The sequence below is a fragment of the Capsicum annuum genome, chromosome 6 (genome assembly GCF_002878395.1).
Source record: "Capsicum annuum cultivar UCD-10X-F1 chromosome 6, UCD10Xv1.1, whole genome shotgun sequence".
Classification (NCBI taxonomy): Eukaryota; Viridiplantae; Streptophyta; class Magnoliopsida; order Solanales; family Solanaceae; genus Capsicum; species Capsicum annuum.
In genome coordinates this window covers 20,705,100-20,732,806 of record NC_061116.1, presented here as the reverse complement: position 1 = coordinate 20,732,806, position 27,707 = coordinate 20,705,100, and the positions used below count along the sequence as shown (strand labels likewise).

Sequence of the window (27,707 nt, the reverse complement as noted above, 5' to 3'; positions counted from 1 at the left end):
ATTATAGCTATGTCATTTCTAAACAATAGTTGTTGTTCATTATATAATTATTTTACATATTTATAACTTTGATCAAGATATTTTTTTGTTAATGTTTTACAGATCTTTTTAAATCTCCCCCTATCAATGGGACTGATTTAAGAAAAAAGAAAGGAAAGCGAACTATGAAAAATTTCACAAATTGTCAAAGTTACTATGCTTCTCATATTACATCCATAAAAAGCATTGATCATTCTTCATCATCTCATGCTAAGTCAAAATATCATAATCTAACGCAAGATATTGATATGCAAAATATGGCATCTTCTTCAACAATGGAGAGAACTCATCTTTTATCAGATTTAAATGAATTACCATTGTTACAAGGTTGGTGTTTAAATTAACCATATATACATCATTATTCACTAAAAATATTGACGTGCATTTTTTATTTATGTATGAGTAGAACTTGACTCTGACAATATTGGCGATGATGTACCAGGTATATCTTTTTTACTTAATAAATAATTTAAGACATAAAAATATTCAATTTCAATTGAATTTATCTTAGTTTAAAAAAGTAAAGGTGAATTTGTTGAATTCACCACTTATGATACTTTATTACAAGTTCAGAAAATAATGACATGAATGAAAATGTAGATGTTTATAAAGGTATGTCTATAATAACACAAATTAGAACAATTTCATAAGAATACTTTTTATATGTCTTTAGTGTCATTAATATAATTCTTATATTCATTTTATAGAGGTTGATGTAGAAAATGCATTGATTGATAATGAAGGTATGAAAATCTGTTATGATCTTTTATATGTAATAGATAGTCATGGAAATTTGACAGTTCAAAACAATGCTATATTTGACTATTTGATTTATAGATTACTGGGATATAGGAGATTCAATTTTTGAATGTGTACATTGTGGTGGTTACTTCTGGTATGAAGAAAGGATCAACAAGAAATTAAAATCTAAAAGACCAGAGTTCTCTTTAGGTTGTCATCATGGAAAAATAAATTTACCAAAGCCAAAAGAACCTCCTCCAATTTTAAGACAATTATTATTTGGATCAGGTGACTAAATATTTTTTCCATACTTAAATAATAATTATAATCAAGTACAAATCTTCATTCACCAATTGTTATTTATTCAGGTCCAAAGAGTAACCAGTTCAAAGATAATATTAGAACTTATAACTCCATGTTTTCATTTACATCAATGGGAGGAAAAGTTAATTCTTCAATTAATCAAACAAGGGGATCAAAAACATTTACACTACCTGGACAGAACTATCATCACATTGGAAGTTTATTACTTCCAGAAGGATCCACTCCAAAATTTGCACAATTATATATATATGATACTGAAAATGAAGTGCAAAATAGAATTCATGCATTGAGGTTAGTATTCAATCAATCTTTATTTATTATTGTATTAATAGTATAATTAATTAAATAATGTCAAATAATTTTATTTACCAATCTTATGTAGTCGAGGTTATAGCATTAACATAAATCATGTTGAAATTGTTCAAGACTTGAAACAAATGCTTGATGATCAAAATGTCTTGACTAAGTCGTTTAAAATGGTAAGATATAGATTTCAAGAAGATTCTCACACCAATGTTAGACTAAAATTGATAGGAAAGCGAAACTATGATGGAAGAAGATATAATTTGCCAACTGTTTCAGAAGTTGCTGCTTTAGTGGTTGGAGATTTTGAAGTATCGCTATGTGACAGAGATATTGTTGTTAATACCCAATCTGGATTGCTCCAAAGAATAAATGAGTTAAATGCTTCCTATTTAGCACTCCAATATCCATTACTTTTTCCGTATGGTGAAGATGGTTATAGAGAGGACATTGTTTTAAATGAAAAAGATGAATTAAGTCGAGGAAGAAAATTCATTAGCATGCGTGAGTTCTTTTCTTACAAAATTCAAGAGAGGAATTGTGAAGTACAAACAATTGTGAACTCAAAAAGGTTATTTCAACAATTCTTGGTAGATGCTTTTACAATGATTGAATCATCAAAGCTGAAATATATTAGAACTAATCAAAAACAATTGCGTGTTGCAATGTACAAAGGATTAGAAGATGCAGTTTTACAGGGAGATATTGATCCTTCTTCTCATGGTAAAAGGGTAATTCTATCTTCCATCTTCACCGGGAGTGAACGATATGTGATTCAAAATTATCAAGATGCTATGGCAATCTGCGAATGGGCTGGATATCCAGATTTGTTTATCACATTTACTTGCAATCCAAGGTGGACTGAATTTATTAGATTCTTAAAGAGTAGAAGCTAACAACCGGAAGACCGGCCTGGCATTTTGTGAAGGGTATTCAAAATCAAATTAGATCACTTGATAAAGGATTTGAAAGAGAAATAAATATTTGGAAGAGTTAAATCAGGTACATATTTCACTTTTTATAATTAATTATTATTAAAACTTAAATATAATTATTTTACTATTCAAATTTATGATGATAAGTATGCTTTGGTCTTAATTTCTACATACTCCGCTATTCGATTTTAAATTTGTCTCTGAAATCATTACATATAACTTATTACATTTGATGCAGTTATTTATACTATTAAATTCCAAAAGCGAGGGTTACCTCATGCGCACATATTGTTGTTTCTTCATAATAAATGTCCAACTATGAGAGACATTGATCAAATTATTTCAGCAGAAATACCAGACGAATTGACTGAACCTCATTATTACGAGGCCATCAAAAAATTCATGATACATGGACCATATGGTCTTGTAAGAAAAACATCTCCATGCATGCAAAATGGTCGATGTTCAAAACACTTTCCAAAGAAGTATGTAGAAAACACCACAATCGATGAAGACGGATATCTAGTTTATAAAAGAAGGGATTGTAACGCCCCAATTTTCTGAACCAAAATGCTACACGGTGCTCATGACCCCGAAGGACCACAAGCTAACCCATGACTGATATCTGTACCTGTAAACTGCATAATATCTCATAAAATATGCAGAAACATGAACTTTAAGGCAATAAGGTTCAATACTAATACATATTTGAACAATATGGTATATCAATACCAAAAAGGAACATAAATACTGAAGTCTGAACATCTAATCTGACATCTAGTCTGAAAGCCTCTAACTGAATGGAATAAGGAGTTGATGGAACATGTCCCCAACTAACTTCAACTACTGAAATAAAGTGAAAACTAAAATAGAAATGAAATCATCATGTCCTGGAAGGATGAGGACTCACATCTAACTCTGACTGCTGATCCTCGAATCTACTACTAATTTGAAGATCATGCCTCTGAACTTATGGTGTAACATAAGAGAAAGCACCATAGAGCAAATGCGTCAGTACGTCTAAATATACTGAGTATACGAGTGTGGTAGACTAAATTCAAAGGGTTATATGCATGGACAATACTGACTGATATGAACGTGAGAGTACATACATGTGTACGTAACTGTAACTGAACTCATGGAGATATGGACTACTGAGTCAGGATACTGACAACATGAGTGTACTGATAATAACATTCTAAAAGACTGAGTTTACTGATATTGATATATAAATCACTAATAAGTGATGGATCTAATACTGTATTACTGATATACTAAGAGACTGATATTTCATTACTGATAAATGAATTATTGTTTTTGATAATTCGAATTCTGAAGAACTGGTCTGATTGACTGTATCTGCTAGTCCAGAAGCTGAGTACAGATATCATGAGGTCTGATAACTATTGTGATTGATAGAATAAGTGACTATATCTCATAGTCCATAAATCTGAAGGAAACTATTTGAGTTCCATTTTATTTCTGAGTTGACTGTATCTGACATCCCTGATATACAAAAATCTGAAGAGCTATCTGAGTTTTTTACAGAGACTGGGTAGCTATAGCTGACAGTCCTGAAATCTGTAATTGAAACTATGGGAAGTAGTTATCTAACTGACATGCCTCAAATACGCTCTAATAGCTAAGCTGGGGTCCAATCTCTACCCCGACTGGAGGGGTGTCAATTCCGTACCACGGGTAAGGATAGCCTGTGAGTGACCCTTATCTAGTGGGTAATCAATGAGAATGGTGGGAACCCTAAACTGACGAGTTAAACCACCTCATCAACCCTAATCTGATGGGTTAAGATGTCTCAAACTACGCTAGCTACGTAGTTCTAGAACACAAGGATGACTACTAAGAATCACACCCTGAATTGGCGGGTGAGTTCCCATCCTTGGGTTCACTTGGTGCTAACTTCTACTCCCATCTGAAGGACACTGAACTGAATAACTAAGCTGAACTGAATAACTAAACTGAACTTATTAGCTGAACTGATACTGATTAACTAGACTAATACTAGTAGTATTGTTTAGAAGAGCTAAACTAAGTTTACTGGATTCCAATGATTAACGGAATGTACTGAGTTCTGAGGACTGGTTGAGAGTACTGAAGTTACTGAGATTAACTGTGACTACTGAGGTTACTGGGGTTACTGAGCACTGAGATTACTGAGATTACTAGACTATTGAGATTACTGAGATTTTTGAGCTTTCCTGAGTCACATGACTGATTGAATTCTATAGATCATGGCTTGACTGAGAGTATCGTGAAAACATGACATGGCTCTAGGCACACAACTATATTTTTCGGGTACAAGTACCCCCAGGACTCGATGGAAGGAAACTGACAAAACTTGAATTTCTTGAGTGTATGACCATCAATAAAAATCCATAATACATGAGTGGGGGATTTCATGAAGTACATGGTCATCATAATATCTATCATGAATAGGAATTCTAATAATCAAGTCATAAATCTCATATTCTAATATCATGGGCATTCCGACAACATATTCTATTCATAGCAATCGCATGGAAACCATTCAAGCATAAGGGAACGGCAACATGTAACATTTAGTTCATATTGTGATGATTTAGGGATATTATACTTCATGTATTTATTCAACATCTCAAATATGGTAGGGAAAGCATGGATATATTTTGTGTACATAATTTATATCTCCATTATCATACATGCTTTATACTACAACAATAACAACACATAATTTGCATGGAAATTCATATTGGAGTGTGTGACTAACATGAACTTGTTATTTAGATATCATGAAATCATGTAAATATGAAGTTCTAACATACTAGGCATTTTATCGAACACCTTGCATGCATTCTTTATGGCATAGGTGGATTTCATACTTGCATTCTATCAATCCATCTAAAGATCATGTTTGTCAACTAACAACCTAACTTTCATGAGATATATAGTCACAATACTATTATATAGCAAAACAAACAAGCATCAACATGGGTATGATCATATCACCACAATCAACCAAGCTTTTGTATTTTAATGATTGATTCTTGAACTCCACGGACGAAGGGAATCCATGGATGAACACTATGCATACCTTGGAAGGGAGGTTCTTGATGATTGATGGAGGAATTTCCTTGAAATTAGATCTTCAAGATTAATTATGCAAATCTAGTTGTTTTTCTCTTTTAGTGCTCTTGGATGATGAGCTTTGAGATGTTAATAGGGTTGTAATGTGTTTAGAAGCTATATGTTTCGTAGGGTTAAGTTTAGGGACATGTAAGGAGTGTTAAAAGACTTAATTACGCTTAAAATAACTCAAAACTGAGTGTTTTTGGCACCTGGAATTGACTTAGGCGGCGCCCAAGTGATTGCCTAAGCTAGGTTGGGCGGTGCCTAACCAATCGCCTATCCTCACTGTCTCTCACGAAAAAGGGCATAACTTTTCGCTCGGGTATTGGATTAAGGCAAAATTGGTATCGTTGGAAAGATAATTCAATTATCTACAATTTAGTTGGTCTAAATCAGCCAAAATACCACATCAACATCAATTTATACTCGTTCAAAGATGACCCTTGCAAAATTAAACACTAAAACTTGATGGATTCAAAAACTCTTAGCTTGTATTACCTTAAGTGAATCATATGAACATTATTAATGTATCATAAGCTATATTATTGCTAGGATTCTCATTGTAAGTCATGCACTAAAGTGCTACTCACAGGATAGGAGGTTTTATACGTAGGAAAAATGGTTCGTCTCCTAGCTTAGAAACATACGGGGTATTACAATATCTCCCCTTTGGGAGCATTCGTCCTCCAATGGAAATTAACTGAAGTGGGAGAGATGATAAGATGAAGTACGTACAAGGCATTCACTACTAAAATATGGGTTCATGACTAGTATGACTGAAAGCTGAGCACAACATACTAAATATGCATATCTGATGCATGGGAAGCTGATTTATGAATATAAGACTGAGGATTCTAATAAAGTAAGTTTTCTCAAAATGAGAATGCATATCTGATGCACAACTGAAAGGCTGAATCCATGCATATCTGATCTATGATAATATGATTGACATAATACGTGAATGCATGACTGAAAGTACTAATGAGCTGATCACACATATTTGATGCGTGAATTCATGACTAAACTTACTCATGAACATGCAATGGTAAAGGTATCAAGTTTGAACTGAAAAATAAGAATGGAACTGAATACCAAGTTTGGCACTGAAATATAAACATGAGAACGACTATGTTTAAGGAAAACTATTACCTTGAACTGATAATACTGATAAGTTTGAGATTAATTACTCCATATGCATGATCGAAAACATGAGAACATAACTAAGTTTGGGACGTGGTAGATATACGGAATATCATGACCTGAACTAAATCTTGAAAACATGGCATACGACTGAAGTTAGAGTTTGAGGGTTAACTTATGAGTACCCCTTCTCAAAACTGGATTCATTAAAAGAAAATAGAGCAACATGTTTATGTCATGAAATTTTGGGGGTATGATGTATCTCCCCCTTGGGACACTATGTCCCTCAAAGGATACTAACTTGGATGAGCTACTGAGGGAAGTTGAGGCGATGTGCAAGACACCTAGGAACTGAGTCATGACTGAATAGCTAGGATCTGAAACTGAGACATGATCATGAACTGAGATAAACACGAGTGCATAAATACACTAACTTATCTGGTTAAATGAATAACTGATAGCGGAATACTGGATCTGCAAAGCTAAACTGTACTTAGTCTGAATAACTGGGCTGAGATTATTGAGTTTTATGCATAGAAGATAAGGACTAACTGAGTAGAATAAGGTATCTGAGCATGGATTCATGAAGTCTATATTATTTTTGAATGCGAGAACAAGTGTACGACATGGCTCTGAGGTATTCTATAAATTGGGGTACTGAAACACTGATAACTGAGTACTGACAACCTGAATGCTTTGGTCCAGCATGTCTGGAACTGAATTGTGTTTCAAATCTGGTTACTGAACTGAAGATGACATTATAACTAAGCTTATAGCTAGTACAGAAGTACTGAATTCAAGGACTGAACATTGATCACTGAGTGCTGGATACTGAAACTATAATTGAGTTGGCAACTGAGTTTTTGATGGTTACATGCTGGGGACTGACATAAGTCAAGGATCCAAATGTACACTTACACTTTGTACTTTCCCAACTTCTGAATACGACCCCTTGCTAGACGTTTACTTGCACATTTATCATGACATTCAAGCCTATCTTCCCAACTATTCACTTATGCAAAGTAAGCATGCAATAATCTTCTCTTATCTAAACAACTGCTCATCACTACACTATTCCATAAGGAGAGCTAACTGGAGGAGTAAATCAGGAGGACCTGAAACATGAATAGATACAAACTGAACTTGACCCATAATTGAAACTTGAGGAATAAAATATCAATAGTTTGGATTTACCAATAAGGTCTGAACTGAGAATATACATGACATAGTCTAAATGTATCTGATCTATAGGGGCATAACATGAGTCATGGAAGCTAAGTATACTGGAAATCATGATATGCGTACATGAGTCATGAGCTGCATGACCTGAGTCTAGAGTTTTCTGTACTCGTGGGACATAATTCGAGTACTAAGGGAGTTAGAACTGAACTCCTTATACTGGGAATTGAAGGGGCACATAATCCCATGGAAAGTGTGTAAAAGTATATTGTTCTCATAGAACATGACTCGTACTGTGGAGTAGAATGGACTCCTTATGCTGGAAATTGAATTCATACATGATTATAGTTCGTGACCATAGAGTTGGTATGTAATGCCTGAGTTGGTTTCGTGATAGCTGAAGTGAAAAACTCTGCACTGAGATGAGAATGCGTCTGGAATTGTCTTCCCTTACTACTTTCTATACATACTGGCTCTACTACTGAAATCTGAGGGCCTGGCTTAGGTACTTGATCTACCATCACATACCTACATTATGTTCAACACCTGTCTATCTTACTAAACACATCATCTGATTCTGTTTCCTCATATACTGATAATATCACATTCACACCTTCATGCTTAATTTTGAGTCAATAAACTTAAGTGTTTAGATCGTACTGTTCAAGCCTACGGATCTAATCCCCATGAATACATAATCTAATCAAATAGAATAATACTATCCCAACTCTACAACTGCTAAACTTCTGGGTTCAAGAATGAGTTCTCATGATCATGAATAAAATCTATATGACCTTGGCACAATAATGAACTGATGGGATACTATTTAAGTCTGTTGCTAATCTCATAACTAACCGTAGGGATTGTCTGAGAAAGACCTGTCTTTAGGACTTTGAACTTCACTATTTCAATTACTTTGAAAGTAAGGTAAAGTGAACATGTGGGGTGCATGATATGAATCTACATGGTTTACTTAAAGAAACTTGCTATAGCATGATCTTGAGACATGAAAGAAGGGAAACTGTTCCTAAAACATCTCATAGCCTCTTGCACATAAGTGTGGTGCACAACACGCCCATGTACTAGACTCTACTTAATGTAGCTTTCAGATTTCCTAGGATACTGTTGAACCTTAGGCTCTGATACCAAGTTTGCAACGCCCTGATTTTCTGAACCAAAATGCTACACGGTGCTTATGACCCCGAAGGATCATAAGCTAACCCATGACTGATATCTATACCTGTAAACTGCATAATATCTCATAAAATATGCGGAAACATGAACTGTAAGGACATAAGGTTCAATAATAATACATATTTGAAAAATATGGTATATCAATACCAAAAAGGAACATAAATACTGAAGTCTGAATATCTAATCTGACATCTAGTCTGAAAGCCTCTAACTGAATTGAATACGAAGTTGATGGGACATGTCCCCAACTAACTCCAACTACTGAAATAAAGTGAAAAATGAAATAGAAATGAAATCGTGTCCTCAAAGGATTAGGACTCACATCTAACTCTGACTGCTGATCCTCGAATCTACTGCTGATTTGGAGCTCATGCCTCTGAACCTATGGTGTAACATAAAAGAAAGCACCATAGCGCAAATGCGTCAGTACGTCTGAATGTACTGAGTATACGAGTGAGGTAGGATAAATAAAAAGGGTTATATGCATGGACAATACTGAATGATATGAGCGTGAGAGTACATACATGCATATGTAACTATAATTGAACTCGTGGAGATACGGACTACTGAGTTTGAATACTGACAACATGAGTGTACTGATAATAAGATTCTAAATGACTGAGTTTACTGATATTGATATGTAAATCCCTAATAAGTGATGGATCTGATACTATATTACTGATATACTAAGAGACTGATATTTCATTACTAATAAATGAATGATTGTTTCTGACAGTTCGAATTATGAAAAACTGATCTGATTGACTGTATCTGCCAGTCCTAAAGCTGAGTATTAATAGCATGAGTTCTGATAACTGCTGTGACTGATAGAATAAGAGACTATATCTCACATTCCATAAATCTGAAGGAAACTATCTAAGCTTCATTCTATTTCTGAGTTGACTGTGTCTGACAGCCCTGATATATTGAAATATGAAGAGCTATCTGAGTTCTTTACTAAGACTGGGTAGCTATAGCTGACAGTCTTGAAATTTGTAACTGAAATTGTGGGAAGTAGTTATCTAACTGACATACCCCAAGTACGCTATAATAGCTAAGCTGGGGTCCAATCTCTGCCCCAACTGGAGGTGTGTCAATATCGTGCCACGGGTAAGGACAGCCTGTGAGTGAACCTTATCTGGCGGGTACTCAATGAGAATAGTGGGAACCCTAAACTGACGAGTTAAACCACCTCATCAACCCTAATCTGATGGGTTAAGATGTCTCAACCTACGCTAGCTACGTAGTTCTGGAACACAAGGATGACTACTAAGAATCACACCCTGAACTGGCGGGTGAGTTCCCATCCTTGGGTTCACTTGGTGCTAACTTCTACTCCCATCTGAAGGACACTGAACTAAATAACTAAGCTGAACTGAATAACTAAACTGAACTGATTAGCTGAAATGATACTGATTAACTGGACTAATACTAGTAGTATTGTTTAGAAGAGCTAAACTAAGTTTACTGGATTCCAATGATTAACGGAATGTACTGAGTTCTGAGGACTGGTTGAGAGTACTGAAGTTACTGAGATTGACTGTGACTACTGAGGTTACTGGGGTTATTGAGCACTGAGATTACTGGACTACTGAGATTACTGAGATTTCTGAGTTTTCCTGAGTCACATGACTGACTGAATTCTATAGATCATGGCTTGATTGAGAGTACTGTGAAAACATGACATGTCTCTAGGCACACAACTATATTTTTTGGTACAAGTACCCCCAGGACTCGATGGAAGGAAACTGACAGAACTTGAATTTCATGAGTACACGACCATCAATAAAAATCCATAATACATGAGTGACGGATTTGATGAAGTACATGGTCATCATAATATCTATCATGAATAGGAATGCTTATAATCAAGTCATAAATCTCATATTCTAATATAATAGGCATTTCGACAATATATACTATTCATGTCAATTGCATGGAAACCATTCAAACGTAAGGGAACGGCAACATGTAAAGTTTAGTTCATATTGTGATGATTTGGGGATATTATACTCCATGTAGTTATTCAACATCTCAAACATGGTAGAGAAAGCATGAATATATTTTGTGTACATAATTTATATCTTCATTATCATACATGCTTTATACCACAACAATAACAACACATAATTTGAATGGAAATTCATATTGGAGTGTATGACTAACATGAACTTGTTATTTAATATCACGAAATCATGTAAATATGAAGTTCTAACATACTAAGAATTTTATTGAATACCTTGCATGCATTCTTTAAGGCATAGGTGGATTTCATACTTGCATTCTATCTATCCATCTAAAGATCATGTTTTTCAACTAACAACATAACTTTCATGAGATATACAGTCACGATACTATTATATAGCAAAACAAACAAGAATCAACATGGGTATGATCATATCACCATAATCAACCAAGATTTTGTATTTTAAAGATTGATTCTTGAACTCCACGGATAAAGGGAATTTGTGGATGAACACTAGCATAACTTGGAAGGGAGGTTCTTGATGATTGGCGGAGGAATTTCCTTGAAATTGGATATCCAAGCTTGATTATGCAACCCTTGCTTTTTTTCTCTTTTAGTTCTCTTGGATGATGATCTTTGAGATGTTAATAGGGTTGTAATGTTTTTAGAAGCTATATATTTCGTAGGGTTAAGTTTAGGGACGTGTAAGGAGTGTTCAAAGACTTAATTACGCTTAAAATAACTCAAAATAGAGTGTTTTTGGCACCTGAAACTGACTTAGGCGGCGCCCAAGTGATTTCCTAAGCTAGGTTGGGCGGCGCCTAACCAATCGCCTATGTTTGGGTTGGGCGGCGTCTAACCAATCGCCTATCCTTACTGTCTCTCACAAAAAAGGGCATAACTTTTCGTTCGGGTATTAGATTAAGGCAAAATTGGTATCGTTGGAAAGCTAATTTGATTATCTAAAATTTGGTGGGTCTAAATCAGCCCAAATACCAAACTAACATCGAGTTATACTCGTTCAAAGATGACCCTTGCAAAATCAAATACTAAAACTTGATGGATTCAAAAACTCTTAGCTTGTATTTCCTTAACTGACTCATATGAATATGCTTAATGTATCATAATCTATCTTATCACTAGGATACTCATTGTAAGTCATGCACTAAAATTCTACTCAAAGGATAGGAGGTTTAATACGTAGGAAAAATGGTTCGTCTCCTAGCTTAGAAACATACGGGGTATTACAGGGATGATGGCAGAACTATTAAAAGAGAAGATATATATATTTGGACAACAGGTATGTGGTACCACATAATACGTATTTATTATTAAAGTATGGTGCACATATTAATGTTGAATGGTGCAATCAAGAAAAATCGATAAAGTGCTTATTCAATTACATAAATAAGGGAAATGATTGTGTAACCGCAACTTTTACATGAAGTGGGAAGGATAAATATTCCGTACATATTGATGAAATTGACATGTATTGTGACTGTTGTTATATTTCTCCTTGTGAAGCAGCCTGGAGAATTTTTGGATTTACTATTCACCATAGAGAATCCGCAGTAGAAAGGCTTTCTTTTCATCTACCTAATGAACAACTAGTTATTTTCTCTGATAGTGATCCATTTGATTTTGTTGTCAATAAACCAAGTGTAAGAGAATCACAATTTTTAAGTTGATTTGAAGAAAACAAATCAAATGAAGAAGAAAGACAATTAACTTATGCAGAATTTCCACCGAAATTTTTATGGAATAAAAAATCAAAAGAGTGGAAAGAAAGAAATAATTCTGCTTTTTCTGTTGGTAGAATATTTTTTGTACCACCAAGTAGTGGAGAGTTATACTATCTCAGAATGTTGGTGAATATCATTAAAGGTCCTAAGTGTTATAAAGATCTACGCACAGTGAACAATACAGTGCATCTAACATTTAGGGATGCATGTTACACATTGGGTTTATTAGATAATGAGAAAGAATATGTGGATGCCATAAAGGAAGCAAGTAATTGGGGAATGCCATCATATCTAAGACAGTCATTTGTTGTGCTTTTGTTATCCAATTCAATATCTTGGCCAGAATTTTTTTGGGAGGCGACATGGATGTTACTATCCAAAGATATCCTACATGAAGTACGACAAGTGATGGACAATCCAGGTATACAAATTTAGAATTAAGTACAATTTTTATAATTTACAAGTGTTAATAATGTAATTATACTTTTTCTACATGTATAATCTTTAAATTATATCTAAAAATTTAAAAGCTTAAGATATTCTTTAAATTAGAATTTTGCAAACTATAGTTGACTAAAACTCAAGTTCCAGTGAAATCATTTTATAAGTATAAATTTTAAAAATCATTCTATCATAAGGAATAATTATTTTAGTAAACCTACAGAAAAATCATCAGTTAATTCTCAAAATGTTTTAAAAGTGTTTATCATAGAAGTACCTTAAGTATTGATAGATTTCTCGATATTTTTTATAAAATTATTAGTGATACCTTTTTTTTTTTTATAGGGATTGAGCTAACAAATGATGAAATGAAAAATCGTTGTCTGCTAAAGTTGGATAATTTATTAAAAGATAGTGGATGAAATTTTCAGAATTTTCCAGCAATACCAAAGCCAACTTATAATGCAGAACAACTTGATGTTACCAATAGACTAATCCTTGAGGAATTACGTTACAATAAATGCTCTCTATCCAAAGACCATGAGGAACTTATGAATAAATTAATAGAGGAGCAAAGGTCAATTTATGATAGAATCATAACAACTGTGAAGCGCAACAAAGGAGGTTTTTTCTTTTTATATGGCCATGGAGCAATTGGAAAGACTTTTATATGGAGGACTTTGTCTTCAACAATAAGATCTAAAGGAGATATTGTTTTAACAGTTGCGTCTAGAGGAATTGCATCACTTTTATTACCTGGAGGTCGAATAGCGCATTCAAGATTTGCTATACCACTCAATGTAACTGAAGATTTAACATGTTATATAAAACAGGGGAGCCCTCTTGCAAGTTTGATAGTGAAGACAAAGTTAATTATTTGGGATGAGGCACCAATGATACATAGATATTGTTTTGAAGTTCTTGACAAAACTTTAAGAGATATTCTTAGATTTGAAGATATATCTAATTTAGATCGGCCATTTGGAGGTAAAACAATTGTACTTGGTAGGGACTTTAGACAAATTCTACCGGTCATTACAAAAGGTAACAGACAGGATATTGTAAATGCTGCCCTTAATTCTTCATATTTGTGGGCTGACTGTCATTTACTAAAGCTAACAAAGAATATGAGGTTAGAAGGTAATCATGAATCAGATTTAAATGATCGAATAGAATTTGCAGATTGGATTTTAGCTGTTGGAGATGGTATGATTGGTAATTCAGTTGATGGAATTGGAAAAGTTCCTATACTTGATGATATTCTTATTAGTGATTGTAAAGATCCTATTTCTGCCATTGTCAATAGTACATATCCAGATTTTTATTCACATTGCAGTGATGTAACATACTTACAGAAAAGAGCAATTCTTGATCCTACACTTGACATGGTAGAATCAATCAATGAACATACGGTATCGCTCAATCAAAGTGAAGGAACAACCTTCTTCAGTTCAGATACAATGTCTTTCAGAAGAGACATTTACAGGTTTGGAACAAGTACATACTCCTGAATTCTTGAATACTATAAAATGCTCCAGAATACCAAATCATGCCATCACTTTAAAGGTTGGTGTACCCGTAATTTTTTTGAGAAATATAGATCAATCTTCAGAGCTTTGTAATGGAACAAGATTAATTATCACAAAAATTAGAAATTGGGTTATCGAGGCAAAAGTTTTATCAGGACAAACGATTGGACAAAATGTTTTTATACCAAGAATGTCATTGACTCCATTTGATTTAAGAATACCCTTAAGTTTCAAAAAAGGCAGTTTCCAATAGTTGTATCATTTTTGATGACTATCAATAAGATCCAAGGACAATCTTTATCTCATGTTGGGCTATATTCGAAGAAAGCAGTGTTCACACATGGCCAACTATATATTACACTATCACGGGTGACACGAAGACAAGGATTAAAGATTTTGACATATGATGATGAAGGGGAAGTTTCAAAGGAAGCAACTTATGTAGTGTTCAAAGAAGTTTATCATAATTTGAGTGTAGATTGAAGCTGATTAGATCCAAAGGGCATAACAGGGTCAACAATATCATCAATTTGTTGAGGGTTAGACTTAGCTTTTTTTTTTGCTGTCAAATAGATGATAAAAGTTCTTTGTTGTTTTAGTAAGTATATAGGAGAAAGTTAGATATTGTGTAAATTATTTATCAATGTTTACTCTTTTTGATTTTTCTCTTTGTACATTTTATTCTAGTATTTTAATAATTATTCCACACATATCACACTTAAAATATGAAGGTAATTGTAATGCAACACATAATTCTAATGACGACCTCTACAAAAGTTTGATTTAAGTGAAGCATTCACAAGATATTAATGCAGTGTTGAAAATTAAGACCTACCTTGATTTCCTTAGCCGATGTTGTTCCTTCAAGATATCTGGCTCTACACAAACTACTTCTACTAAACAGGACTTAAGGATATCACCTGTGATAGAGCAACAATAAGTGATGGACATTGTTTAATGATTCCATAAAAAGAAGTGTATTATTTGCTCAACATATACATAGCATTGTGCAATAAATTAGCATTATGCATAAAAATTCTCAATTTTCTAAGGAGCAATGTATTCACCCTTTTTCAACTTTAATATATTATTCTTTCTGTCCTCAATATGCATTTAGAACATTCTACCGGGAAGACAAGTAATGCGCATAAAGTTATATGTTCTAATTTTAAAAATGGACATATTAATTTTCCGAACAATGTAACTACATCATTGTAATATTTTATATATATTGGTGGGGTGGGAACAATTTGTTTAGTATCTCAAATTAAAATATCTATTATTGCCTCTCTTAATCATGGCAAATAGATTTTACCTTTCAATAATCTTCAAGTTGACTCCAGGTGAGAATAATACAATATCAGCAGTAATCATCCAATAGACATAGTCAATTACCTCCTTCTTGGTAACTACTGCATCAGACAAATCATCGTGGATAAACTCATAGCAATAAGAACAAAAAAGTAAATATCAATAAAAATATTCCTCAGTATAATATCCTTAAAAAATATTAGGAAATCTACCACATATCTATACACAAGGATGATGCTTATCTTCTGACGTGTAACTCAATTCAAGAATATCTACAAGCTTTATCACGGAGATTCTAGCAACATATCTAGACAATTTTAAAGCCATGTTGCTCCTCACTGCCTTCCGAACATTTACAAAATAAAAATATATGGAGTAATTAGTTGATGTTTTAAAAGATTCCTCTAAGTATAATGACTTTCCATAGTACACAATAAAAAAATTATGAACCCTCACCTTTTTCAGGATCACCGTAGTTGACGTCATGTGCTGCTCTGCTGTTCACTAATGAAGGACCACTTTCCTTACAGAAAACCTAAAGGTAGGACACGTTAAGCTCTTAGGAGAATATCCAAAGCTCTATCCATTATGATGTACAATTTAACAAAAATGAGTTTTGTTCTTATAAAATTATGAATCTTATGTGGTACCCATTGGAAGTGCATATAAGTCTAAGTGATCAGTGTACAATCAAATTAAACTGAACAAGATCAAAGAACGCCAACTTTCAATAGTCATCATCTAATAGCCGCACAATGTCATAAATAATTTAAACTCAATAACAGTTTCTTTAGTAATCTTTACATTTACTGTAGGGCTACAAATGCAATAAAAGAGCAGGAACCACACAAAAAAAGTTGAAAGACACTTTCTCAAATTCAACATAGGAATGTGCAGTTCATATACCTTTTCATTTGCACCACGATAGGATGACTTTGTAAGCAGAAAAAGAAATAGAATCCACAAGCTTCAAATTATAGGACACTATGCTCAAAGAATTAATGTGTGAAGGAAATGCCAACTTACCTCCATAGGAATGTATGATCTATGACCCATTTGAAACATTTTTGTTGTGTATCCTTTCTTGAACAATTCACTCTAAAAGAAAACACTAAAAGAAAAATATCTCTAAAATGGAATTACCTAGAACACTCTGGTGAAGATCATAAACATCCCTCCTTCGAATATACAAGAAATGAAGATGATAATAGGCAATACAATTGCATATAGTTGTTTCATTAGAGAAATCTGTTAAAAAAACACTAGATATTCGGTGATTTGATTAGAAAAAATTCCTCTTTTTGAAAAGTGCAAGAACAGGATAAACAACACCCCGTTTACACTCCTAATTCATTGTCTTAGGCAGTTGTATTGTAGAAAAGGAATACTCACAGGAACGGACCACGCTGGTACTGTTTCATCTTTCATGGGATATTTCAGATCAGTCATTATATCTTCCTTAACAAATCAATGAAATGAAGCTATGACATCAACAACTATATTTATATATATACAAGCAGCAGTAATATAAGTCAGTTATGCGTGTTAAATAGTACAAATGATAAACCATGAGATAATAGTATGTCCACATCCACGCTTAATTTCTTTTGTTTTGTTCTATATCATATAAGCCCAACTATTAATATGTGTTGTCACATAATAAGAACGAATAAGAACTTTGATTTGAATCACATAGTATAATTGTTAGAAATGGGAATACGGCGACAACAAACATCTACGACAACAACAGCATACATAGAATAGTCCCACAAAATGGAGTCTCAAAAAGGTAGAGTGTCCACAATCTTAGGTAAAGTGTATGCAATCTTTACCTCTATCTCAGAGGTTGTGAGATTTATTCCAAAATCTTAGCTTAAGGAAAATAGTCCTAAGCAGTTTAGATAAAAGAATAGGGAGTACAAAAAAACATCAGATAAGCACGCAAAGCACCAGATATTAAGGGAAAACAAACTACAACAAAATAGTTCAATATTTAGGTAAAAGAAAGAAGATATAGTAAAATAATCTGAAGGACAAGAAACAAAAATGTTACATTAACAAATCTTGAATAAATCTTGACATTTATTACAAAACTCAAGTATAACAGCACAATAAAAGATACTATGAATTGTGATTTAAAACCATGTACAAAATTAGCATATAGTTGATATATAAATATAAAATATAATTAGTACTGTTTTGTTCAAGATTAACAACGCAATACTAGAAAGTTTTGTAGATCATTTCCACTATTTCAGTATATACAAAACCACATGCAAAAACAAATCAATATGGATGGTAACCAATCTATTCAAAACACGGAAAGTCACAACAATACCATCAAAGCAACCCCCAATTAACAAAAAATTAGATCATTTTTGACATAAATTACATAATATCAACCATAGATTCATCAATACATCAATAGCAAAGTATAACACATGCCTGAAGAATCAGTATACGCACCAAATTTTGGTAAGTTAATCATGTCATTCCAACTTATAATAATCATTTTCAGCTGCATCAAGCTCAGATCTCATTTGCATATTCAAATCAGAAAATAAAAACAAATAATAAGGAAGAAAAAGGGCTTATTCGATACCACTAATACCACAATAACAGAGAAATAATACATAGATGGAAAATCTATCTATGATTTGCCCGATATCTAAAAATAAACTATTTCAAATTTGTCAACCAAGATACAAATAATAAAAACTTAGCTAACGTAAACTAATAGTTACTCACACAAAATCTAGGGTTAGTGAATAACAACTTTTATTGAAAATGTTAATTTAAATATAACAAAAATAACAAAATACACAGACCCATTTAGAACAACAACATACCCAGTACAGACCCATTTCGATTTAATAATGAAAAAACATATTTAAACTTAGTTTTTTACCTTCAAATTTGAAATATTACCAAGTTAGTTGCAGACGAAAATGGGGTTTTAATACAATCAGCAGATCTGATTAAGGATGTTACATATACAATCCATATAATAAAGTTAAAGAACCAAATTAGATAATTGAAAGAAGATGCATGCCTCTATATATTTAAGGATGAAGAAAATTTTATCTTAATAATGGTATAGAAATTAATATGAACAAGCATCTGCCATTTTTTTATCGACATCAATAAAATAAACATGGATGTAATAGGATAGTGACTTTTCCGACAAAAAAAATTAATACCAAATGTTTCCTATTCTAGATACATTCAAGTATTTATTTTATTTTTTAGAAAAAGGGACAGTTATTTAATGGGCTGGATCATTATTATGAATTCACTTGGGCTAATATTTAATGGGCTGGATCATTATTATGAATTAACTAGGCCTAATATTTATGGGATGGATGTTTTTTATTAGTTTGGACCATAATTTTATTTAGGGAAACTAATTTAATAAATTCAATTAATTAAGAAAACTTAAAATAAATTTGTATTTAATTTATTACTTAATATTAATGGTAGTATATTGCTTGAAACTACATGTTCCTATACATTTACTTCAGTCAATTTATTTTGATATTATGAATTTTTGTTAGTTTAATTTTAAAAAAAATTTAATAAGTTAAATCTATAATCAAATTAATAAATTATTTTATATATTTATTAATACTTAACAATTTGGATGACATTTAATTAATAATATAATATTCATAAATAATATAATATTAATTTATCTAAAATTTTGAATCATAGTTTAACCAAAAATCATAAATGATGAATCTTAATTTCAGTTATCTAAAAATATGAAAAGATTGATAGTAATTTGAGTTGTTTTGTAAAAATTATATAAACATTAAGATAAATATATATTAATAAGTATATGAATATGTATATGCATTATAATAAAATGAACATTCACATTTTTATGATATACAATATTTTGATAGTTTCATTTTTTGCACCCTCCTACATACACCTTTTTTTAAAAAAATTTATGTTATTTATGGTAATATAATTATATTCATTTAAAAATTAAAAATAAAAAATTTATTTATTTAATTCATAGAATTCTAATATTAATTTAATACGTACATGATCCGCGCATCGCGCGGGTAAATATACTAGTTCTTATTAAAGGGAAAGTTTTTTTTGACAAAGAAAGAATAGATAATATGCTTAAGAGAATGTTTCATCTTCCGAGATACATGATCTTAGCTTCTTAATTTACTGTGATATGATAATTTTGAATTTACCAGCAAGTAAAGAGCATCGTAGTTGTTTGTTTAATATATAAAATTACATAGCTACTATTTGAAAGGAAGCCTTGGAGTAATTGGTAAAGTTGTTCCCATGTGACTAGGAGGTCAAAGGAGCAAACCTTGGAAACATACTCTAGCAGAAATTAAAGGTAAGGTTGCATACAATTAAACCCTTAAGATGGGGCCATTTCCCGTATCCTACTCATAGCGGGAGCATTAGTGCAGCAGGCTGCCCTTTTTAATTACATAGTTACTATGAGGAATCTAAGAGCTAATGGAATATTGTTTGTTATGCTACTCTTTTGCACTCTTACATATATATCAATTTTGCATTGTTTTTTATTAATAGACTTGCCTATGCTAATGTTATCATTCAATTTACAGCTTACTATGTGATTGTTGATGAGTCAGTTGGAGGAAAATATCCAATAGTGTTTTAGGTCTTTGTTGATGGTATCTTGAAGTACTCTAAAAGTTAGGAGGAACATGCCAATCACCTTTAAATTGTTTTGTATATCGTAAAGAATTAGGAATTCTCTGTAAAAATTTTAAAATGTGAATTTTGATTTAGTGCCATGACTTGTCTTGGGTATGTTATCTGTAGTGGAAGGATTAAAGTGGATCCACAAAAGATTGAGGCGGTAATGAAATGGCATAGACCCACGACTCCAAATTACTCCTAAGGATTGGGTATGTTATCTTAGGCTTGGCAGGTGGTTATAGGTGATTTATGGAGTTCTTTTCGTCTATTATTGTCCCACTTACAAGATTAAATCAAAAGAAAGTAATGTTTTTGTCGTCTGACATTTGTTAGGGCAGTTTCTTGAAAATGAAGGATCGGTTGACATTTTCTCCTATTTGGACCTGACTCCGAGGGTACTGAGGTGTTTGTTATGTATAATGATATGTCCCTTGTGGGACTGGACTGCGTTTTTATGCAGCAAGGAAAGGTCATAGCTTATTATTCAGGGAGACATAAGATTCATGGGAAAAATTATCCGAACCATGATCTGGAGTAAGCATTCGTGGGTTTTGCTTTGAAAATTTGGTGCCACTATATGTATGGAGTACCTGTGGATATTTACTCTTATCATAAGAGGTCACAGTATTTGTTTACCTAGAAATAATTGAACCTCACTAAGAGAAGGTAGATTGAGTTACTTAAGGATTACAACTTGAGTCTACCCTACCATCCAGGTAAAGCTAATATTATTGCTAATACTCATAGTAGGTTTTCCATAGAGTGTTTGTCTCAAGTTGAGGAGGAGAAGAGAGGACTATTGAATGATATTCACTAACTGGCTAATTCAAGAGTTCGGTTAATGGACTCTAAAGATGAGGGAGTGGTTTTTCAGATGTAGCCAAGTCATATCTTTGGGATAAAGTTAAGGAGAAGAGGTTCTTGATCCATTATTTATGCAAATTAAGGATGATCTGGGGAAACAGAAAGTTCTGGTATTCAAAATTGAAGGAGATGGTTTTATGAGATATCAAGGAAGTTTATGCATTCCTTATATTGATGGGTTGAGGGAGAGAATCTTGATCAAAGCTCATGTGTCTAGATATACAGTTCATCTCGGTTAAACGATGATGTATCATGATTTGAAGGAAATATATTGGTGGAATAATATGATGAGAGATGTAGCAAAGTTTGTTACTAAATGTATGAATTGTATGCAAGTCAAAGTTGAGCATTTGAGGCCCAATGGAACCTCTCAAGAGATATCTCTACCCATGTGGAAGTGGGAAATGATTAACATGGATTTTATTACTATTCTTCTAGTCCTGAAATTAGTACGATTCTATTTTGGTCATTGTGAGAGGATGATTAAGTTCGCCCAATTCATGCCTATGAGGACTCATTACTTTAGAGAGAATTATGCAATGTTGTTCATCAAGGAGATATTTCATTTGCATGTAGCCCTAGTGTTTATTATATCTGATTGAGTTATATAATTTTCTTCTCATTTTAGGTTTTTCTTCACGAAGGGGCTAGGTACACAAGTAGCACTTTCCGCCGTTACATGGATAGATAAGTGGAGCGTACCATTCAAACTTTTAAATATATGCTAAGGGCCTTTGTAATTAACTTTAAAGGGAGTTGTATTGATCATTTTCTTCTTATTGAATTCAAATATAATAATAGTTATGATTCCAGCTTTCAAATGTATTACTTTGAGGCCCTCTATTTTAGAAGGTGAAGCTCATCCATTGGGTGGTTTGAGGTGGGTGAGACTATGTTTTTTGGGCCCGACTTGATGCATAAATTTATGGATAAAGTCAAGGTTATTTCAGAGTCGCTTAAGACTGTTCAATGTCGCTAAAGGTCTTACGTGAGGCGTAGAGAACTAGAGTTTAAAGCTGGTGTTTGGGTATTCCTTAAGGTCTCTACTATGAAACGAGTTATATGGTTTGAGAAAAAAGGGAAAACTTAATCCTTGTTACATTGGTCCATATCAAATCCTAATGATAACTAGAAATGCTACTTATAGATTGGACTTACCAACGAGTAAGCATCGACTCATCCCATTTTTCATATATCAATGCTCAAGAAATGTGTGGGTAATCCTTCCTTGGTAGCGCCTGTTATGGATATAGGTGTGAAGTATTCTTTATCATATAACAAAATTCAAGTTCAAAAATTGTGGACTATAGAGAAATCTTCAGAAAAGGTGTTGCGCAAAAATAAAAAAGTGGAGGAATTTATGAGGCAATCAGAGGAGTACATGAAAGCTAATTATCCCTTCTTGTTTCCATCATTGGACGAGAGTGCTTAAGGTATTAAACTTACATTTTCTTTTTGTTCATTTTATTTTCTTCTCGGAGTCTCTATGATCTTTTTTATCTCGTGCTGAGGGTGTCCTAAGTTCCTATTTGGGGACGATCGTGTCAAGACACGAGCCGAGACCCTGGCAGTGACGGGCATCCCAAACCATGAAGGCCCAAGTGCCCTTTACGCTCTCGGAATCATGCACATATTCATAAACTATAAAGGACAATGCAGAAATACAAATTAATACGGAATCCTGGTCATTATTATAATTCAAACGAATAATCTAAAGTAAAATCCATAAACCTCTAATACTATATTACATCAGTCTGCAAAATCTCTAATACATCAAAACAAACATCTTTTCTAGAACTAGGACAAGGACCCCAGTCGGACTATAACCATAAAATGAGATAAAAAGCATAAAGACTAGGCCTTCCAAAATAGAGAAGGCTCACCAACTGCAACTTCCTACAAACATAAGTTTACTGCTGAATGGTACCCGGGACTGTACCTCAGATCCTGAAATGGGGGGTCAATACATATGTACTAGTATGTGAAACAAAACCAAAAAATAGCATCTTTAATACACAAAATAGATGAGATCATTTTGTAAAACATTACATATAAGATAAGTAAACACATGGTCATAATTTAGAATTTTCCAAGGATTTCTTGCAAACTTGACTCAACACTTCGTTACTCTACTGAGCTAACCAGTCCACCCTACAAATCTGTACTTCCATGGGCTATATGGAATCCGCCCTTAACTCGGAAACCAAGCCTCTAATCCAAGTATTCCACAAGGATTGGATTTCTTAATAGTTTTGTACACCCCCTTACAAGTATACTGTGGCATCACCCTTACATGACATCCACATTATTCCAATTTTAAGATAATACCCGTATCGACAACTATGGTTTCCAGTGATGAGCCCTTACACTCAAACTCCTTCTTCAGGTAACCAACTAGCTCTCTTAATCCAACTTTTTAGTTCTTCAAAAAAAACATGCTTCATACTTTCAAATCATTCAACATTTATTCTATCAAGGGCCAATCATTATCAGGGATTGTCATACCCTGACTTGCAAGCCATTTATATCATATCAATTTCACAGCCCACCTTATTCAAAACATGCAATCATTTAAATTTAATGAGTAAAGTTGTGGAAAGAATAATCCCTCTCATCATGTCATAAACCATGTCAGGTACAACAACAATAATAAATTTACTTTCAAAACACTAATTCATAAATCTGAAATAATCCACAATACAGTTAGATAATCCTGTCATACCAAGAGAGGGAAGTTGTTGTTCATGCTCTCAATAAAATGTTTCAATATACATTAAAAAATAAGTGTATTCAATGTTGTAATTCAATTCTATATAAAAGAGTTCAAATCCAATGTATACTTTTGTCAAAACAAAACCATGATGCATATTATTCAAGCATCATCAAGAACCTCTTTAAATATCATTATTTTATATCGTTAAATTTAGTAAAAATGTTAAAACTCACGCCTATGAGGTTTAAGGATAGTCCCACATACCTTAAGTTATTTAGTTCAAAGAATGGAACTCTAGTCTTGACTCTATTCTTAGGATCTTGAACTTAAAGATTGATTCCTTGCTTTCTTGTTATGAAGGAAACCCTAGTTTGATCTTGTTTTTTGATAGTAAAGAGAGATTTTTGATGTTTTATAACTGATAATGATTGATTAATACATTTTCAAGAGTGATTAAATCCTTTGGGGAGGTTTTCTGAAGAGGAAAAGTACCAAAACACTCCTTTTAAAGCATCCCACTTTCAGAACTTTGAATTTTGTACAACAGTTTGGTTGACGGCCGTTAGGAGGGTGAAGGACTGTTACCTTGAATGTCGGGTCATGTCTTGTGACTTAACTCACTATTTTAGGAGCGGCAGAAGGCTTGATGGTCTGTCATAGACCTAACGGTCCATCTGGTCGGCCATCACACCTTTGGCAGATTGATACCTCTTTGTAAAATGGGTAAAAACACATTAAGGATAAACCAGCGGCGTTGGAAAGAAGACCCAATGACCTTTCGTTTGATATATAGTATTCCTACTAATTCTTTATATACAAAAATTTATGGTCGATTGAATTTGACCCAAGTTTAAACACTCAGAAAAACTTTATCGATAGGAAAGCTTTCAATTCGTCCTAGAGTTAAGGGACCTCTATGATCTCAATTCATGCTCAACTAGATTCCCATACTACATAATTGATTAACACACCAAATTTTCATAGGATTTATTGGATTTTGGAACTAATTTGTGTAGGAATGACAATTTAAAATCTAGCCCGAAATATGAGTTGTTACATTATCCTCCCTTGGGATCATTAATCCCCGAATGATTACTCAGGACACAACAAGCATGGTTTAAAGAACTGAATGAAAGAAAAAGAGTATCATAGGATTTGTACCTTCTAAATCATCATACACGGCTTCGAAAAGAGTCGGGTACTTCTCACGCATGTCATCTTCTAGTTCCCAAGTAGCTTCCTCGCCGTTTTGATTCCTCCACATCACCTTAACCAAAGCTATTTCCTTGATCCTCAACTTGTGAACTTGGCAATCCAAAATGGCAATGGGTTCTTTTTTATACAATAAGGATTCTTTCACATTGATCTCCTCTATAGGAAACACTAGGGAATGATCTCCAATGCACTTCTTCAACATAGAAACATGGAATACTAGATGAACAGAAGCCAAGCTTGCAGGCAAATCTAACTCATAGGCAACCCCACCGATCCTCTTCATAATCTGATATGGTCCTAAGTAATGAGGAATAAGCTTCAATTTCTTCTAAATCTCATGACTCCCTTCATAGGGGAGACTTTGAGAAACACCCAATCACCAACCTCGAATTCCAAATCCCTTTTCCTAACATCAGCATAGGATTTCTGATGACTCTGAGCTGTCCTAAGTCTCTCTCTAATGATCTTCACCTTCTCCATTGCCTGATAAACAAGATCAGGCCCAAATAATCGGGTTTTACCCACTTCATACAACCTAATTGGTGATCTATATCTCCTCCCACAAAGTGCTTCAAAAGGATCCATCTGAATACTAGCATTATAGCTATTGTTGTAGGTGAACTCTATCAATGGAAAATGATCTACCCAACTACCTTTGAAGTCAATTATACAGGCCCTCAACATATTATTAAGGGTTTGAATGGTGTGCTCAGCTTGCCCATCTGTCTGAGGTTGGAAGGCAGTACTTAGATTAACTTGAGTACCTAACCCCTTCTGAAAAGATCGCCAAAACAAAGAAGAAAATTGCGTACCTCAATTGGATATAATGGATACTGGTGCCCCATGAAAGCGAACTATTTCCTCAATGTACAGTTTGGCATAACCATCTCCCGAATAGTTAGTCCTCACAGGTAAAAAGTGAGCTGACTTTGTCATTCGATCTATAATCACCCAAATAGAGTCATAATGGTTTCGGGACTTGAATCTTTTCTTACAACAAATATCTCTTGATCAAGTGAAAATTTTTCTAACATTATTCTCTCGATTGATTCATAGATAACCAATTAATCTGTTCACTAGATCACATCAAAGCTTAATTATCACTAGATCCACTTTTAAATTCAAGTCATTAATCTCTTAGTGACTTGAAGTGGCGTTGCTAAACAAAAACTTAATATCAGTCTCTTATAAAGGGACCATTAATGAAGGGTACTTTAATTAGTACTACAATCGTCATTGCGTAGTTGAACAAATAGAAATAAAAAGAATGACCAGAGTTCATCCAATAAGCGTATCCATCAAAAGATTAGAGAAGAAGATCGAACTAATCATAAGGAGTAACCACTAGTGACAGGCAAAAATAAGGGGGAAGGACACAGATTTCTACTACAAACAAATAAAAGAAAATTGAACAGATTGAAACTCTACGTTGAATTCACACTCTTTGCACTACTATTGCCTCTCAAACGTTAGTGCCACCCTCCTTAGGTCAAAAGTGACGCCTCAAAAATCTAGTGTTACCTGCACCTAAAGGAGTTATTGGTCTACACATACCCATATAAAAAACACTTTGAGTAAAATAAATAAGAACCCAAAGTCTTCCAATTTAGGCCATACAGGGCGGGCCGTCTAGTGTTAGGCCAAATTTCAAGCAACTAATTTTATCAGACTGGCTGACTTCATTCAAAAGCAGGCGCAACGGGGGACGCGTCACACAGGTTTGTTGTTGTGCATTTTTGTTCTTTTTGTTTTTTTCCATTTTTTACATTTACAATTGGTCCTTGAACTCTAAACACAGTTTTGATTACTTTTTGAAAATCTACTCAAAACATTGAAGCTCCAAAGCAATCATTTAGCTCCATCCAAACACACCTATTAACTCAACCATCATTCTTACAAATAGAATAAAATTGCAATCAACTGATGACAAAAAAATACATATGAGGACTAACTAACCTCTAAATATATGCATTTCTTGCCGAATATTATGTGTTTTTGTAACAAAAAAAGCTTTATGCTGATCATAAAATTGAACTCAGAAGAAAATCTTCATCTGATAACCAAAATGGAAAATAGAAAAGGGACACTCCAGGGTGCGATTACAAAATAACTAATGAAAAAGAAAGCAACATACGTCTTAGCATAACCCTTCTATACGAGCCTACTCTTTCTTTTGAAGATTCAAGTCACATGAAATCTCGGCCAGTAATGCCCCAATCTAAGATCAAAAAAATTCTTCAAGTGCGTATA

At 33.5% G+C, this 27,707-nt stretch overlaps 2 protein-coding genes across 2 annotated transcripts; both read left to right on the top strand.

Moving 5' to 3' along the window:
- Positions 1-623: 623 nt before the first annotated feature.
- LOC124899452 lies at positions 624-2,303 on the top strand. The gene is made up of 5 exons (XM_047414338.1): positions 624-651; positions 747-782; positions 877-1,068; positions 1,149-1,395; positions 1,487-2,303. Exons 1-5 carry the CDS (start codon positions 624-626, stop codon positions 2,301-2,303), a joined length of 1,320 nt encoding a protein of 439 aa, XP_047270294.1.
- Positions 2,304-12,199: 9,896 nt separating this feature from the next.
- Positions 12,200-14,638, top strand: LOC124899451. The gene is made up of 2 exons (XM_047414337.1): positions 12,200-12,244; positions 13,559-14,638. Exons 1-2 carry the CDS (start codon positions 12,200-12,202, stop codon positions 14,636-14,638), a joined length of 1,125 nt encoding a protein of 374 aa, XP_047270293.1.
- The last annotated feature ends 13,069 nt before the right edge of the window (positions 14,639-27,707 follow it).

Coding starts and splice junctions, on each gene's coding strand:
- LOC124899451 (XM_047414337.1), top strand. CDS start 12,200: ATGGCAGAACTATTAAAAGAGAAGATATATATATTTGGACAACAG. Junction 12,245..13,558: donor TATATATATTTGGACAACAG/GTATGTGGTACC, acceptor TGAAATTTTCAG/AATTTTCCAGCAATACCAAA.
- LOC124899452 (XM_047414338.1), top strand. CDS start 624: ATGAATGAAAATGTAGATGTTTATAAAG. Junction 652..746: donor AAATGTAGATGTTTATAAAG/GTATGTCTATAA, acceptor TTCATTTTATAG/AGGTTGATGTAGAAAATGCA. Junction 783..876: donor TGCATTGATTGATAATGAAG/GTATGAAAATCT, acceptor TTTGATTTATAG/ATTACTGGGATATAGGAGAT.